Source organism: Eumetopias jubatus, unplaced genomic scaffold (genome assembly GCF_037043125.1).
Source record: "Eumetopias jubatus isolate StellerSeaLion01/CBP00866 unplaced genomic scaffold, mEumJub1_p1.0 scaffold_14, whole genome shotgun sequence".
NCBI classification, from domain to species: Eukaryota; Metazoa; Chordata; class Mammalia; order Carnivora; family Otariidae; genus Eumetopias; species Eumetopias jubatus.
The window spans coordinates 94645421-94659429 of record NW_028274820.1 but is presented as its reverse complement, the minus strand read 5'-3'; the positions used below and the strand labels follow the sequence as shown (position 1 = coordinate 94659429).

General features: G+C 43.6%; 1 protein-coding gene across 10 annotated transcripts in view; it reads left to right on the top strand.

The window, feature by feature from the left end:
• The window catches only part of SLC37A3 (solute carrier family 37 member 3), a 52971-nt gene that overhangs the window by 20031 nt on the left and 18931 nt on the right, over window positions 1-14009 (top strand). For all 10 annotated transcript variants that reach the window (XM_088018570.1, XM_088018575.1, XM_088018572.1 and 7 more), the window contains 3 exons: window positions 3990-4082; window positions 7242-7325; window positions 9373-9518. In XM_088018570.1, the coding sequence (XP_087874696.1) occupies window positions 3990-4082; window positions 7242-7325; window positions 9373-9518 (323 nt within the window). The remainder of the gene's footprint in view (window positions 1-3989; window positions 4083-7241; window positions 7326-9372; window positions 9519-14009) is intronic.

Here is a 14009-nt window from a genome sequence, read left to right as displayed (position 1 = left end):
AGTACGTGCCCTCCTTAATACCCATCACCAGGCTAACCAACTCCTCCTCCCCCCAAGTCTGCCGTGTTAACTCTTTCCTGCCAGTTACTATGTCACATTATTAGCTCTTATGGGACTTGCATTAACTTTTCTGCTTAGCTGTTTATTTACTCTAATTGCTGCTAAAATAGGTTTCACCATTCTGGTTTTTCAGAACTATGGATTAAGTAGTTTGGATGGATTGGTTATATAGAAGTCAAGTTCCGACTGATCCTGGAGATGTTTGTAATTCCGTCTCTGCCGTCATGGACAGCAGTGCTGACCTTCTGTTCCTTTCTTTAGACCTTAAGGTCTGGTTTTTTTCCTTCCTGAAGCCCACTGCTGGGAGTGGAGCTGCTGGGGCCATCTGTGCCTTTCACTCTTCCTGTGCTTCTGGGTCTGTAACTGTCAACCCTGGCTTTCCTTTGAGACCTCCTTTTTTGTCCAAAGTGGGAAGCGTTCTTAGAACTGGAAGTTTATGTGGAATTATTCTGAAAAATACTTTCTTAAGTGTCAGCATCGTCAAAAATTACTTATGATAGCTTTCATTTTTATGCATAGCTATCTTAGGTGCTTTACAAAAATAATTAAGCACATACAGTGTCTTTTCCTTGAGAATCTATAATGGATCCCGCTGATTTGCACAAACATTGAAAACAGCCAGTGAACATAACATAATATCTATGTTTAGAGATAATAAGGAGGTAATGGTTAAATTTGACAAGTCAGACAACTTGACTGGAAATTGTAAACAGAATTTTGTTCACTAAATTAAAAAGCCTTACCTCTCCAGACAGTACAGTCCTTTCATGAGAATAGTGTGGGGAGCCTCCACTGTCCAGGAGAGGGAAGCGGGATTCAGGGTGTCCTCAGCTTTCCATCTCAAGCTCATCCACAGCCACTTTTCCCCTGAAGAACCTCACGTCAACTGATACCACTCACTGTAGGCAGAGAACAGACCCCGGACGCAGGTCATCGTGAGCTCATCCTCTGCTCACCACTGCTGGAAGCTCTTGTCAGTAGGTCCCCACACCATGCTCGCCCTCACTTGAACATTCTCGCTTAGGAAACCCACACTGTCACTGTTGGTATAAGCACACAATTTCGTGTTTCCAGGAAGTGCCTCAACATGCAGCTGTTCTCATAGATTCGTGCAAACCCTCCCCACCAGACACAGGAAACCCCCACATTCATACAGGCCGGTGGGTTCACGTGATAATTGTACATACACGCAGGCCAGTTTAAACCACTGAAGCGTGTGGGGGTTTCAGCATGGTAAAGTCATTTTGTCAGTGACTTTCATGAAACATTGGATGATTCACTCTGTTTACACGGACCATTTCTCACTAACTAGTATGTGTCTTGATTTTGACTTCTGTGATTGAAGTAAACTTTCTTTTCTAGGCTTTTTCTATTATCCTATTTTCTGTATCTTTGTGTTAGTCCTACTTGTTTTTTTTAGTTTTTGGTTTGGTTTTGTGTTCTATTTGTTAAGTAAGCCATCAAACGTATATTTCAGCTGAATTCTGGCAGTGAAGCAGAAGAAAGCTGTTTCAAGTCTGTCAGTTCTTGTGAGAGCCACACCTGCAGGGAGTTTTGGTGACCTCTTGAGAGAATAAAGAAAAACTCCAGAATCTTCGAGCAGTTGCTTGAGGCCGTGGTCTCTAGCTCACATTGGTGTATGCCCAACAGGGCCTAGTCCTGGGTCCTGATGAACATCAGGGTCAAAGTCTGAGGGAAAATGTGGCAAAATAACTCTAACTGGAGAACTTTAGGGCCCCGCTTAGCACACTGCTGGATCTTAGCTTTGTAGGCTCTTCTCTGTCATGGCAGCAGTGTGTGAGGTGGTGTTAAAGGAGCAAGACCGGTGCCATAAGCCACACAGAAGTGAGTCCCAATCCTTTAGAATCACACTTTATATATTTTATAATTTTACTTTGTTTTAAAGATTTTTTTTTTTTGCTGATTGTGATTTTTCTTCTTAATATTCTAAAGTCAGAATTTCTTTTCTGTGACAACCCATCTCAGAAATCATTTATTCCTGTAGTTCTCTAAATTTTTGCTCTGAGGATCCCAAAGAGCTTTTGGTTATGTGGGTTCATATTTTTATTTTTATTTTTTTATTTTATTTTATTTTTTTTTAAAGATTTATTTATTTGAGAGAGCGAGAATGAGAGAGAGAGAGAGAGTGAGTACATGAGAGGGAGGAGGGTCAGAGGGAGAAGCAGGCTCCCCACTGAGCAGGGAGCCCGACGTGGGACTCGATCCCGGGACTCCAGGATCATGACCTGAGCCGAAGGCAGTCGCTTAACCAACTGAGCCACCCAGGCGCCCCTGGGTTCATATTTTTAGATACTTAGTGTTTTAGAAACTAAATAGAAACTAAAACTAAAAATTGAAAAAAAAATATATTGGTTTTCAACAATAAAAAGGGGAGGCTTGCCTGGGTGGCTCAGTTGGTTAAGCATCTGACTCTTGATTTTGGCTCAGGTTGTGATCTCAGGGTCTTGGGGTCAAGCCCCACGTCAGGTTCCACACTCAGCACAGAGTCTACTTGAGATTCTCTCTCTCCATCTCCCTCTGCCTCTCCCCCGACCTCTAAAATAAATAATAAGTAAAATCTTTAAAAAATACATTGGTTTTTTAGTTATTTTTAAGTGAATTAAATAAACTCATAATGTGTTAACATAAATAACTTTTTATGAAAAATGATTTTTTGAAACAAAATCACTTAATGAGGAGAGTGGCATTGATTTACATTTTTGCAGATTTCATCATGTCTGGCTTAATAAAAGATAGTAGATTTTCACGTCTGCTTTTGAATTCAGTCTCTTGCAACATGATCCTTTGAACTATACGAAGAGATTTTGACCTTTGACAGATACATAGTGGGAAGGGGAGAAGTATTTTAATAGCCTTTTCAGTTAATTGTGGGCATTCATTTTTGATACTACACCAGAATTTGACAAGTGGCAGTTTCTTAGAGGTTAGTTGCCATGTGGAATCTGAAACTGTATGAATTAACTTTTTATACCCTTACATTAAGATCCATTTGTCTGTCTTTACCTTGAATGGATTCTGAAGTGACAGGCTTTATCGTTCTTTTTTGAGGAAATATCTGCCAAATACCCAAATCTGAGTAACTATAGCTTGTCTGTCAGTCATTCTTTCAAGTAAAAAAACAGTCTCCTCGCTTGCACCTCACACAGCTGCCAAGTGCTTTCCCTCAGCACAGCCCCAGTACTTTGCTGTGCCCAGTGCTGCTACACACTCTCCACTCCGGCATACAGGGTGTTAAAAATAAGTGTACTCAGGGGCCAGATTTAATAAAATTAACATTTCTTACTGCTCAACAACAAAAAATTTTTTTTAAGATTTTTATTTATTTGAGAGAGAGAGCATGTGTGAGGGGGTGGAATAGAGGGAGAGCGACAAGCAGACTCTGCGCTGAGCACGGAGCCCATGGGGCTCGATCTCACGACCCTGAGATCATGACCTAGCTGACATCAAGAGTCCAGCGCTCAACCGACCGAGCCACCCAGGGGCCCCACTACTCCACAAGTATTTATCGAGCATTTAGCATGTACCAAGGATGTTCTTAAGTGAAGTTGGCTTTTTTTTTTTTTTAAACTGTGACTGTGGCAGTAAATATAGCGATTATTATTATTTTTTTAATATAGTGATTAATGGTATGGTTTAGTATAACTGCCTTGACTCCTGCTGAGCCACAGGAGTTTTACCCCCCACTGCGTTTGCACCATCAAGGGAAAAATTAAAGGACAAAAGCAGATAACATTTCAGTGTTATGCAAATAGCTTTGACCTTGCAGACCTTTCAGCAGGTTTCCTCTGTTAAACCTCCCCAGGATTCTGTGAGGGTGGGCGGAGGCTGTAGATGAAGGTGCTTTGAGAAAGAGGAAGGACTGACAGGTACCAGTGGGGACTGACGTGGTTCTTGTTGTGTTGCTCTAGATTTGGAGCAGCAACCATTTGTTTCCCAGCGCAGAGGAAGCCACTCTTTTCCTCGGGACACTGGATACTATTTTCCTCTTCTCTTATGCTGTGGTAAGTTTTAGAATTTGGGGGTTTTAGGTTGAGGAAAGATGTAAATGGAAATGACGCCCAACCTTATTAAGTTTGTAAGGAATTCTAGAATTTGCTGACTGAGGAGAGTTCAGCATCGCTGAAGTTTATATTCTGTGTCCCATCCAACCATCCATCCATCCATCCACCCACCCACCCACCCACCCATCCATTCATTTATTCATCCATTTGACAAATAATTTACTGAGCACCTAGCACGTGCCAGGTCTGTGGGAGTTCATCAGTGAGCAACACAGGAATAATCCCTAGCTTTGTAAAACTTACATTCTTGAAGTGGGATCTAAGGAAAACAAACAGTAATACAGTGCTATACATAAGCAAATAGAGAGTATGGTTGAAGGGGGTAGGTGCTGTGGAGAAAAAAGCAGGAAAAGGGGAATAAATAGCCGTGGGAGTTGTAATTTAAGTAGGATGGCTGGGGAAGACCTCAGGTGGGGGGGGTATTTGAGCAAAGACCTGACGTGGGTAAGTGAGGTCAGGTTGACTGGAACAGAGTGACAGGAAGTGAGGCCAGAGAAGGTATGGGGCTCAGACTTTTAGGGCTTTGGCTTTAACCTTGAGTGAGATGGGAGCCCTGGAAGGTTTTGCACAGAGGAGTACCAGGATCTGCCCTGTGTTTGGACAGGCGCACTTGCTGCCCTGGGAGACTAGACCAAAGGGCAGAGACAGAAATAAGGAGACAGGTTAGGCTATTCCAATTTTGAGGTGAAGGATGATGGTGGCTTAGATCCAGGGTGGGAGTAACAGAGGTTGGAAGAGTTGGTTTTAACTGTGTTTTGAAGGTAGAACCAATAATTCTTTTTTTTGTTGAATGTGAAATGTAAGAGAAAGAGAGGTGTTGAGAAGGACTCTAGGGAGGAAATATCACGACAGAGTGGAAGACGTTGGGGAGGGTAGGCTGTTGGGGAAATGTCTTTTGGACATGTTACGTGGGAGATGCCTATTGTTGCCCAAAGGATGAAGAATAGACACTAGATTATGTGAATCTGGAGTTCAAGGTAGAGGTTCAGGCTGGTGGTACAAATTTGAGAGTCCTTGGCATCTAGATAATTTTCAGTTACAAGTTTGGATGAAATCATCAAGGGAACGGGTGAGGATAGAGAAGAGGAATAGGGCTTTCTGTACTTAGAGGCAGGGGACACGAGGACTGGGTGAGCAGGGCTGAGGTGGAGCCGTCAAGGAGGAGAACTGTGGGATGGTGGTGTCCCGGCAGCCATACCAGCAGCGCGGGGGCTGGGTCCCTGTCTGAGGTCGTGGTCTTGGTTGGGGCAGCTGGGATCTCTCCGTGGTTGTAGGGAGCAAGTCTGGTGGTTGCTGAATTAAGGCTGTGGGAAGTGGTGGTAGCCACTGGACCCACGCACCATGCGTGGTCCTCCTTTCCTCCCAGTGTCTGATTTCCTCTTTTGAAAATGTGTACAGTTATACAAAAGCCTTTTTTTTTTAAAGGTTTACTTCTCTGAGTGAGAGCATGTGTGCACATGCAAGCAGGGGGAGGGGCAGAGGGAGAGAGAGAGAGAGAGAGAGAGAGAGAGAGAGAATCCCAAGCAGACTCCCTGTCAAGCTACATGGGGCTCAATCCCACAACCCCAAAACCATGACCTGAGCCGAAATCAAGAATCAGACACTTACAGACTGAGTCACCCAGGTGCCCCATAAAAAGCCTTTTAATTACGAATGTCCAAGTGATGTGAAATACCCGGTGAAAGTCCTAAAGTACTCTCTGAATGTTTATTTGGGCAGTTATTGGAATGTCTTCTTCAAAGAGGAAACTTGTAGAAACAATTGGAGCAGGCCTTAGATCATGTAGCCATGCTCCCTACCCTGGGCGTTTTCTGTATGAAATGCCAGTATAGGGTCATCCGGCTTTGGCTGGAGCACTCCCAGGGGTGCTTCTCTTTGAGCCTTTTATGGAGTATTTTAAGAAGCGGTGTAGTCTAGTGCAAAGACCAGCTCTACCACTGTCAACTAGCTGTGTGAAACTTTTTTGAAATGGAATTTAACCTTTTTTGATCTTTAGTTTCCTCTTCTATAGAGTTGTGATAATACCTATCCCTAGGATTAAATAGGTTTAGGAGATAAAAGGTACCATGAAACGTCAGTGATCATACTTCTTTATATCAAGCTGCATGTCCTTCTGTAGCTTCCAGGCGTCATGCAGGCATTTGGAACAACACAGAATGAATTGAATCCCTAATCTGAAACACTGAGAGATTTTCTTCACCCCCTTTACTATATTTAGCATAAGACATGTGAGTGGCAGCTATAGAGCACAGAATCGAAAGCTTACAGGTGCCTCTTTTGAGGTTGTGACAGGTTGACCATAATGAGACACATCATGTAAATTTTCTCTCATGTAGATGTCAGTTGATCAGAAACGCTTGTATCTGGATTTAGGTTTTCAGTCAGGGTGTTTATTCATTTTACATATTTATGGAAGAAACTTAGTGTATTGCCCTGGGCTTTTTAGTTTGCCTTGCTACCATGACCCAGGTTTTTATTTCCGGCCACTCAGTGGGAGGAGAGCAGAAGGCAGAACATTTGTACTTATCCTCAACTAATTACTGTCTTGGCGTCCCGACTCTCCCCGCCTCGTGAGGTCATGAAACCCAAAGGTCAGATTAAACAGGCAGTGCCTGTGCCCCAGAAGCTTCTGTGGTGCAGGACATGTTGTAACATATCTTGATTCAGAATGCAGATGGCTAAGAGCAGCCTCTGGGAATGCAGATAACTGATCTTTAAGAGTTGATCTGTTCTAGAAAATGAAATATATTTGTGTGCTTGTTTTATTAGTATTCCTAGTTTTGTTCCATTTTGTTTTTATTTTTATTTTTCCAGTCTCCTTTTAGGCAGCGAGGGGGATCTGCTTTTGGTAGAATCAAAGTTCACACTGGATTACAATATTTTGGTGCGTGAGTTGGTTTATAGTATAACGTGCAGAAGTGCACTGTCATTTCATGAAACGTTTGTGAAACTGATGGAGACAGCTAGTCTGGGCATAAGAATGAAGCCTAATTTTGAGTCATGTTAGTGTTTTATTTCCCTACTCGCTTGGCAAAACATCTTCCTTTTGTGAGGCTGTGCTGTTATTAAGAGCTGTAAAATAAAATGCTTTATTTTTAGGGCCTTTTCGTCAGTGGAATTGTTGGAGATCGGCTTAATTTACGATGGGTTCTGTCTTTTGGCATGTGCTCTTCTGCGCTAGTGGTAAGTTGAAAAGGTATCATCATCATCATCATCAATATCATCATCTTGGTTGGGTATTTTAGAATCCAAGTACCCCCCCTATTTCTATATGTAGAATAGAAAAGCAAAATTAATCTTCAGGTTTTTTTATTTTAATTTATTTTTAAAGATTTTATTTATTTATTTGACAGAGACATAGCGAGAGAGGGAACACAAGCAGGGGGAGTGGGAGAGGGAGAAGCAGGCTTCCCGCGGAGCAGGGAGCCCGATGCGGGGCTCAGTCCAAGGATCCTGGGATCATGACCCGAGCTGAAGGCAGATGCTTAACAACTGAGCCACCCAGGTGCCCCCAGGGGAGTCTTTTTAAAGTGAGATTTGGATCAGGCCCCTTCCATGGCTCGGCACCAGAGCCACACATAAATAGTATACGTGCTGCCAAAATGAGCACAAGAGCCAAGCATAAATAGCACGGCATTTGGTGCTCTTGAGAACCGGGTCATGGCCCGTCTTGACAGTCATGTCTGTCACTGCACTTCACCACTTGGCTCTGGCCAAACTATTTTCTATGGTCCTTACGTATCCTGTGCCTTTCTGCCTCACTACGTTTGCACTTGCTCTTCTTCCTGCCTTGAATGGCTCTTTTCAGCTCTCCCTAGTCTCACTCAATGTCACCAGCAAGTTATTGGCCAAATGGCACTTCCTTCACAATGTCTTCCTTTACTGACCTCATTCATTCTTAAAAGTAATCGGTTCCTCTTCTGTGCTCCCCCTCCTGTGTTTCTTTGAAGGCACTGAGGTTGTCGACGAGGTAGTCCACTGCTTTCTGTATCATTCTTGCTTTCCCCAGGAGTCTGTGGCACGGTGGTTGAGGTCACAGATTTCCCAAGACCTGGACTTCCTGGGTGTCTGTCCCTCATCTGCCCTTTCCCAGGTGTGATTGCTGTGTGCTTCAGCCTTCTCGTTTGAGTACCTCCTGCCAGGCTCGTCGGGACGGTTATATGGGTTTCTGTGTGTGAGGCTTGTGAACAACGCCTGGCTAATGAAGTGCCAGAGAGGCCAAGATCCACGTTTGATGCATCTTTTTTTTGTTTCCTAGCTCCTAGTGAGGAATTTTTGTTGGTTGAATGAAAGCATGGAGTTAGATTAGACCCAATTTTATTATTGCTTTCCAGTATCTGCTGTTTGAGAGATTGACACACTTCACTTATTCATGGCCTGCTGACCCACATGTATATACGTATTGTTTTAAAACCTGTGTACATTTTGTTTTGTTTTTTCACATTTTTTGAAAAATTGAAGTATGTGCATAAACTCATCCTTCTTGGTGTGTAGTTCTGGGTTTTGACAGACGAGCATAGTTGTGCCACCACCACTCTCTCCCCCACCTCTCCCCCAGCCTCTGGCAACCACTGACCATTTTTCTGTCCTTACAGTTGTGCTTTTTCCAGAATGCAATCCTACAGTATTGTACATACTAGTTTTTAGCCCGTGCATAATATTCCAAAAGAAACTTTGACTACTGATAAAACATCCACTTTAGCAAAATGCCAAAAGAAAGGCAGTGACTTGGAGAATGCTCCTGAATTACTGCGCAGATCACAGGTTACACTGGTTCTCTTAACGGTTGCAGTAAGGACCGTAGCTGGCGCGTCCTGGTCCCCACAGTGTGCATGGCACTGCCCTGACCACACATATGTGACCTCAGTCAGTCCCTATAATAGTCCTCCACACACATGCACCTGGGGATGAGAAAACAGAAAGAGTTGTCTAATGAAGTTGAACAACGAGGATTGAACTTCTTAGAGCTTCAGACACAAGTCAGACAAGGGTAATCATTAATGAGCATTGTGTTTGACGTCTCTGGTCAGTGGTGGTGGTTTGGTGGGTGTCTCACTCACTCGGTGCTGCTCTGAACAGGAGCATCTGAAGAGTCGGCACAGGTCTCTTAGGACCTAGACCTTTGAATGTGTCTCTTCACGCACAAACGTAAGCGTGGTAGGCAGTTGGGAGTCCCTAAAGGTGTCTGTGTGGATGTCACATGTTCCCTTTTCTTCCCTTCGTCTCTCAGGTGTTCGTCTTTGGCACAGTCACAGAATGGCTGCATTTCTACAACAAGGGGTTCTACTGCTGTCTGTGGATTGTAAATGGCCTGCTGCAGTCCACTGGTTGGCCCTGCGTGGTTGCTGTTATGGGCAACTGGTTTGGGAAAGCTGGGTATGCCTCTCCCTTCCTCTTTAATTTCTCTTTTTAAGTGGTTTTAATTTGAGATTACTCAGACTTGTCATCAATTCAGTCGATCTTTTCGACACTGCCCGCAACTTTTCTCTATTTTAGAAAGTTAGACTAGTTGAGAGAGAGAAGCTTTCATGTTGGAGTGCATTACAGGAAATGGTGTGGACTTGGGGGATGGCGTAGCCCAGTGAGTCACGTTCTTTTTCTTTATTTTTTGAGAGAGAGAGAGAAGGCGCAAATGCACGCGAGCAGGCGGAGGGGCAGAGGGAAAGAGAGAATCTTGAGCAGGCTCCACACCCAGCATGGAGCCTGACATGGGGCTCGATCTTACAACCGTGAGCTGAAATCAAGAGTTTGATGTTTAACCAACTGAGCCACCCAGGCATCCCAGTGAGGCACTTCTTAATACTTCACTGGCCATGGTCAGATTTTGAGCGTGGCTAAGGCATTACATCTCAATTTTTAATAAAAAATCTTCCCTTTACAGAACATAAGTAACGTAACAGGATAAAATAAATCTCACATGCCATCCCATCATGTGTCTTCCTGTGGGTTTTGCCTTCCCTTCTCTTTTTTGAGACTCACTGGTCTAGTTTTGCCTTCTTACATTAAAGGTGAAGAAACTGGGGCGCCTGGGTGGCTCAGTCGTTAAGCGTCTGCCTTCGGCTCAGGTCATGATCCCTGGGTCCTGGGATCGAGCCCCGCGTCAGGCTCCTTGCTCAGCTGGGAAGCCTGCTTCTCCCTCTCCCACTCCCCCTGCTGGTGTTCCCTCTCAAACTGTGTCTCTCTCTGTCAAATAAATAAAATCTTAAAAAAAATAAATAAATAAATAAAGGTGAGGAAACTGAGGCCAAAAATTACCTGTGGGACTTGCCTAAGATCACATAACGAAGACTCTAATAAGATGCGGATGAAGAATGCCAAAATTTGGGACTTAAAAGCCCAAATTGGGCATTTTTTCCCCTAAACCTTCAAGTAGTTGTCAGATGGTGTATGAGTTTATGTGTGATGCAGGCCACGGCATGAGGGTGGGCATCTGCTAGAGTATTTTCCATGCTACCAGAAAGAAGAGCTATATTTCATTTACAGGATGGAAAATAACTTGAGATACTCAAAGACTTGGCTTTGTTGTTTGCCTTTTTGGTGACATTCTGATTTCAGGAATATTATTAATTTGGATTTCTTTCATTTTTCCTGGATAAATATTTATATATTGTGAGATACACATTTATTTCATCTATGGCTTGGTCTTTTTTGTTTACTCTTTTACCATAGGCCAGTGTATGCAACAGACATTATCCACCCACCAAGTGATCAGTGCATGCTCTGCCTGGCTTCCCTTGGGTTTCCAGCCTCCCTAGTTTCATGATGGGAGTCATGATGCCTGCTGGCTAAGGATCTGTAACATCATGAAAGTTTACCTGTGAACTTTCTTGCGGGTGGAATAAGTGCCACTTAATGAGAATACTCTGACTATACTTCAGTGTGCTAGTGACTTCTTTTTTTAAGATTTTATTTATTTATTTGACAGAGACAGCAAGAGCAGGAATACAGGCAAGGGGAGTGGGAGAGGGAGAAGCAGGCTTCCCGCCGAGCAGGGAGTCCGATGTGGGGCTCAATCCCAGGACCCTGGGATCATGACCTGAGCCGAAGGCAGATGCTTAACAGGATGAGCCACGCAGGCGGCCCTCGTTTTTTTTTTAAAGATTTTATTTATTTATATGAGAGAGAAAGCATGAGCCAGGAGAGAGGCAAAAGGAGAGGGAGAAGCAGGCTCCCTGGCAGACTCCCTGCTGAGCATGGAGCCCAACCTGGGGCTCAATCCCAGGACCCCATGATCACGACCTGAGCCAAAATCAATAGTCAGCTGCTCAACCAACTGAACCACCCAGGTGCCCCTCAACTAGTTTCTTCTCAAATCATGTCTTTGGTTAGCCAGTGTTATTCAGAGCCTGACCTTCTGACACTTTCCTCCAGGACCCTCTTGCTAGGTTTTATATATTTTAGAGGACCAGGGCAGGGCGTTTGAATACTGGGGAGAACATAGAGATTATCTAGTTCAAATTATTTGTTTTCCAGGTAGAAAAAGTTGGGACCCCAGGGAATTAAGTGATCTGTTGAAGACATTGCCTTAAAAAGCTGTTAACTTCGGATGAATCATGCCCCTTTATCAGGGTCATAGTTTTTATTTTTTAAAGAAGATTTTATTCGTACATAATCTGTACACCCATTGTGGGTCTCAAACTCACAACCCTGAGATCAAGAGTCTCACACTGTGCTGACTGAGCCAGCCAGGCGCCCCCAGGGTCATAGTTTTTAAGCAGATTTAGGCTTGTCAAACTAACATGTACACTCGTGCAGTACCAACCCCTTTCGCACATAGCACTGAGCTCAGTGCTGTGAGGAGCATAGCATGTTCTAGTTGAGAACACTGGCCGTGACCCGCTTGAGATCGCACAGCTAGAAGCAGCAGAGCTAGGACTTCTGAACAAACTATTTTTCACTCTGCTGTGTTGTCTTCCTGTTCGTTTCTAAGATGCCTTCTGTCTCAGTGAGGTTATAAAAATGTTTAAGGAGCGAAGAAATCTAGGGGCGCCTGGGTGGCTCAGTCGTTGGGCATCTGCCTTCGGCTCAGGTCATGGTCCCAGGGTCCTGGGATCGAGCCCCACATCGGGCTCCCTGCTCAGCGGGAAGCCTGCTTCTCCCTCTCCTACTCCCCCTGCTTGTGTTCCCTTTCTCGCTGTCTCTTTCTCTGTCAAATAAATACATAAAATCTTAAAAAAAAAAGCTAAATAATCTAGACTTAACATAGTGTGATATTAATAGAGGGGCACCTGGCTGGCTCTGTCAGAAAAGCATGTCACTCTTGATCCCGGGGTCGTGAGTTTGAGCCCCATGTGGGGTATAGAAATTCCTTATAAAAAAAAAAAACACATTTAAAAATATATGTATCAGGGCGCCTGGGTGGCTCAGATGGTTAAGTGTCTGCCTTCGGCTCAGGTCATGATCCCGGAGTCCTGGGATCGAGTCCCGCATCAGGCTCCCTGCTCTGCAGGGAGCCTGCTTCTCCCTCTCCCTCTGCCTGTGCCTCTCTCTCTCTCTCTCTCTCTCTCTGACTTTCATGAATAAATAAATAAAACATTTAAAAAATAAATATATATCAAATAGAATAAAATACAAATTTTGATGTTAAAAAAATTAATTTGGGGCACCTGGCTTACTCAGTCGGAAGAGCATGTGACTCTTGATTTCAAGGTCGTGAGTTTGAGCCCTATGTTGGGTATAGAGATTATTTAAAAATAAAATCTTTAAAAAACAAATTAACTCATCTTTCTTTTACCAGCCCTACTGCCATTGCGTATGTTCAGAACTAATCATTTTTCTCCAGGACTGTTGTAATAGCTAGTTTTCCTTCCACTCGATTCTTTACCTTCCCCCCCCCTTTTTAAATGGATTTATTAAGGTATGTAATAAGCTGCACATATTTAAGACGTACCATTTGATGAAGTTCAGCCTGCATACATCCTTAAAACCACCATCACAGTTAAGAAAATGGGCATATGCATCACCCCCAAGAGTTTCCTCATGCCCTTTGGTAGTTCCTCTCCTCCCTCTTCCTGTTACCTTCTCCTTCCCTCCCATTGCCATCTCCAGGTAACTGTTGATCAGCTTTCTGTCACTTTAGGTTAATTTGCATTTTCTCAAATTTTATATAAATAGAATCAGACAGTATATACTGTTTCTTGTCTACTTTCATTCAGTGTAATTATTCTGAGACCCAGTCATGTTGTGTGCATCGATAGTTCATTCCTTTCTATAGCTGAGCAGTAATCGATTGTATCACAATTTATCTTTTCACCTGTTGGTGAACATTTGGGTTGTTGTCAGTTTTTGGCTATTACAAATAAAGCCCCTGTGAATGTTTGTGTACAAATCCTTGTATGAACATATGCTTTCATTTTCCTTGGATGAATGTGTCAAAGTGGAATGGCTGGGTCATATGGTAGGTGTGTGTTTATCTTTTTAAGAAACCTCGGCTGGGACGCCTGGGTGGCTCAGTCGGTTAAGCGTCTGCCTTCGGCCCGGGTCATGATCCCGGGGTCCGGGGATTGAGTCCCATGTTGGGCTCCCTGCTTGGCGGGGAGCCTGCTTCTCCCTCTGCCTGTCGCTCCCCCTGCTTGTGCTCTCTCTCTGACTCATAAATAAATAAGATCTTTAAAAAAAAAAAAAGAAAGAAAGAAACCGGCGGACTCTTCCAAAGTGGTTTTTACCATTTTACATTCTCTTCAGCAGAGTGTAAGGGCTCTAGTTGCTGTGTCTCTTGCCAACACATACATGTGGTCTTTTCTCTTTTAGCTATCCTAGTAGGTATGTAGTACAGCATTGTGGTTTTAATTTGCGTTTTCCTAATGTTTGATGATGTTGAACACCTTTTTATGTGTTTATTTGCATCATGTTTTTGTGTGCATGAAG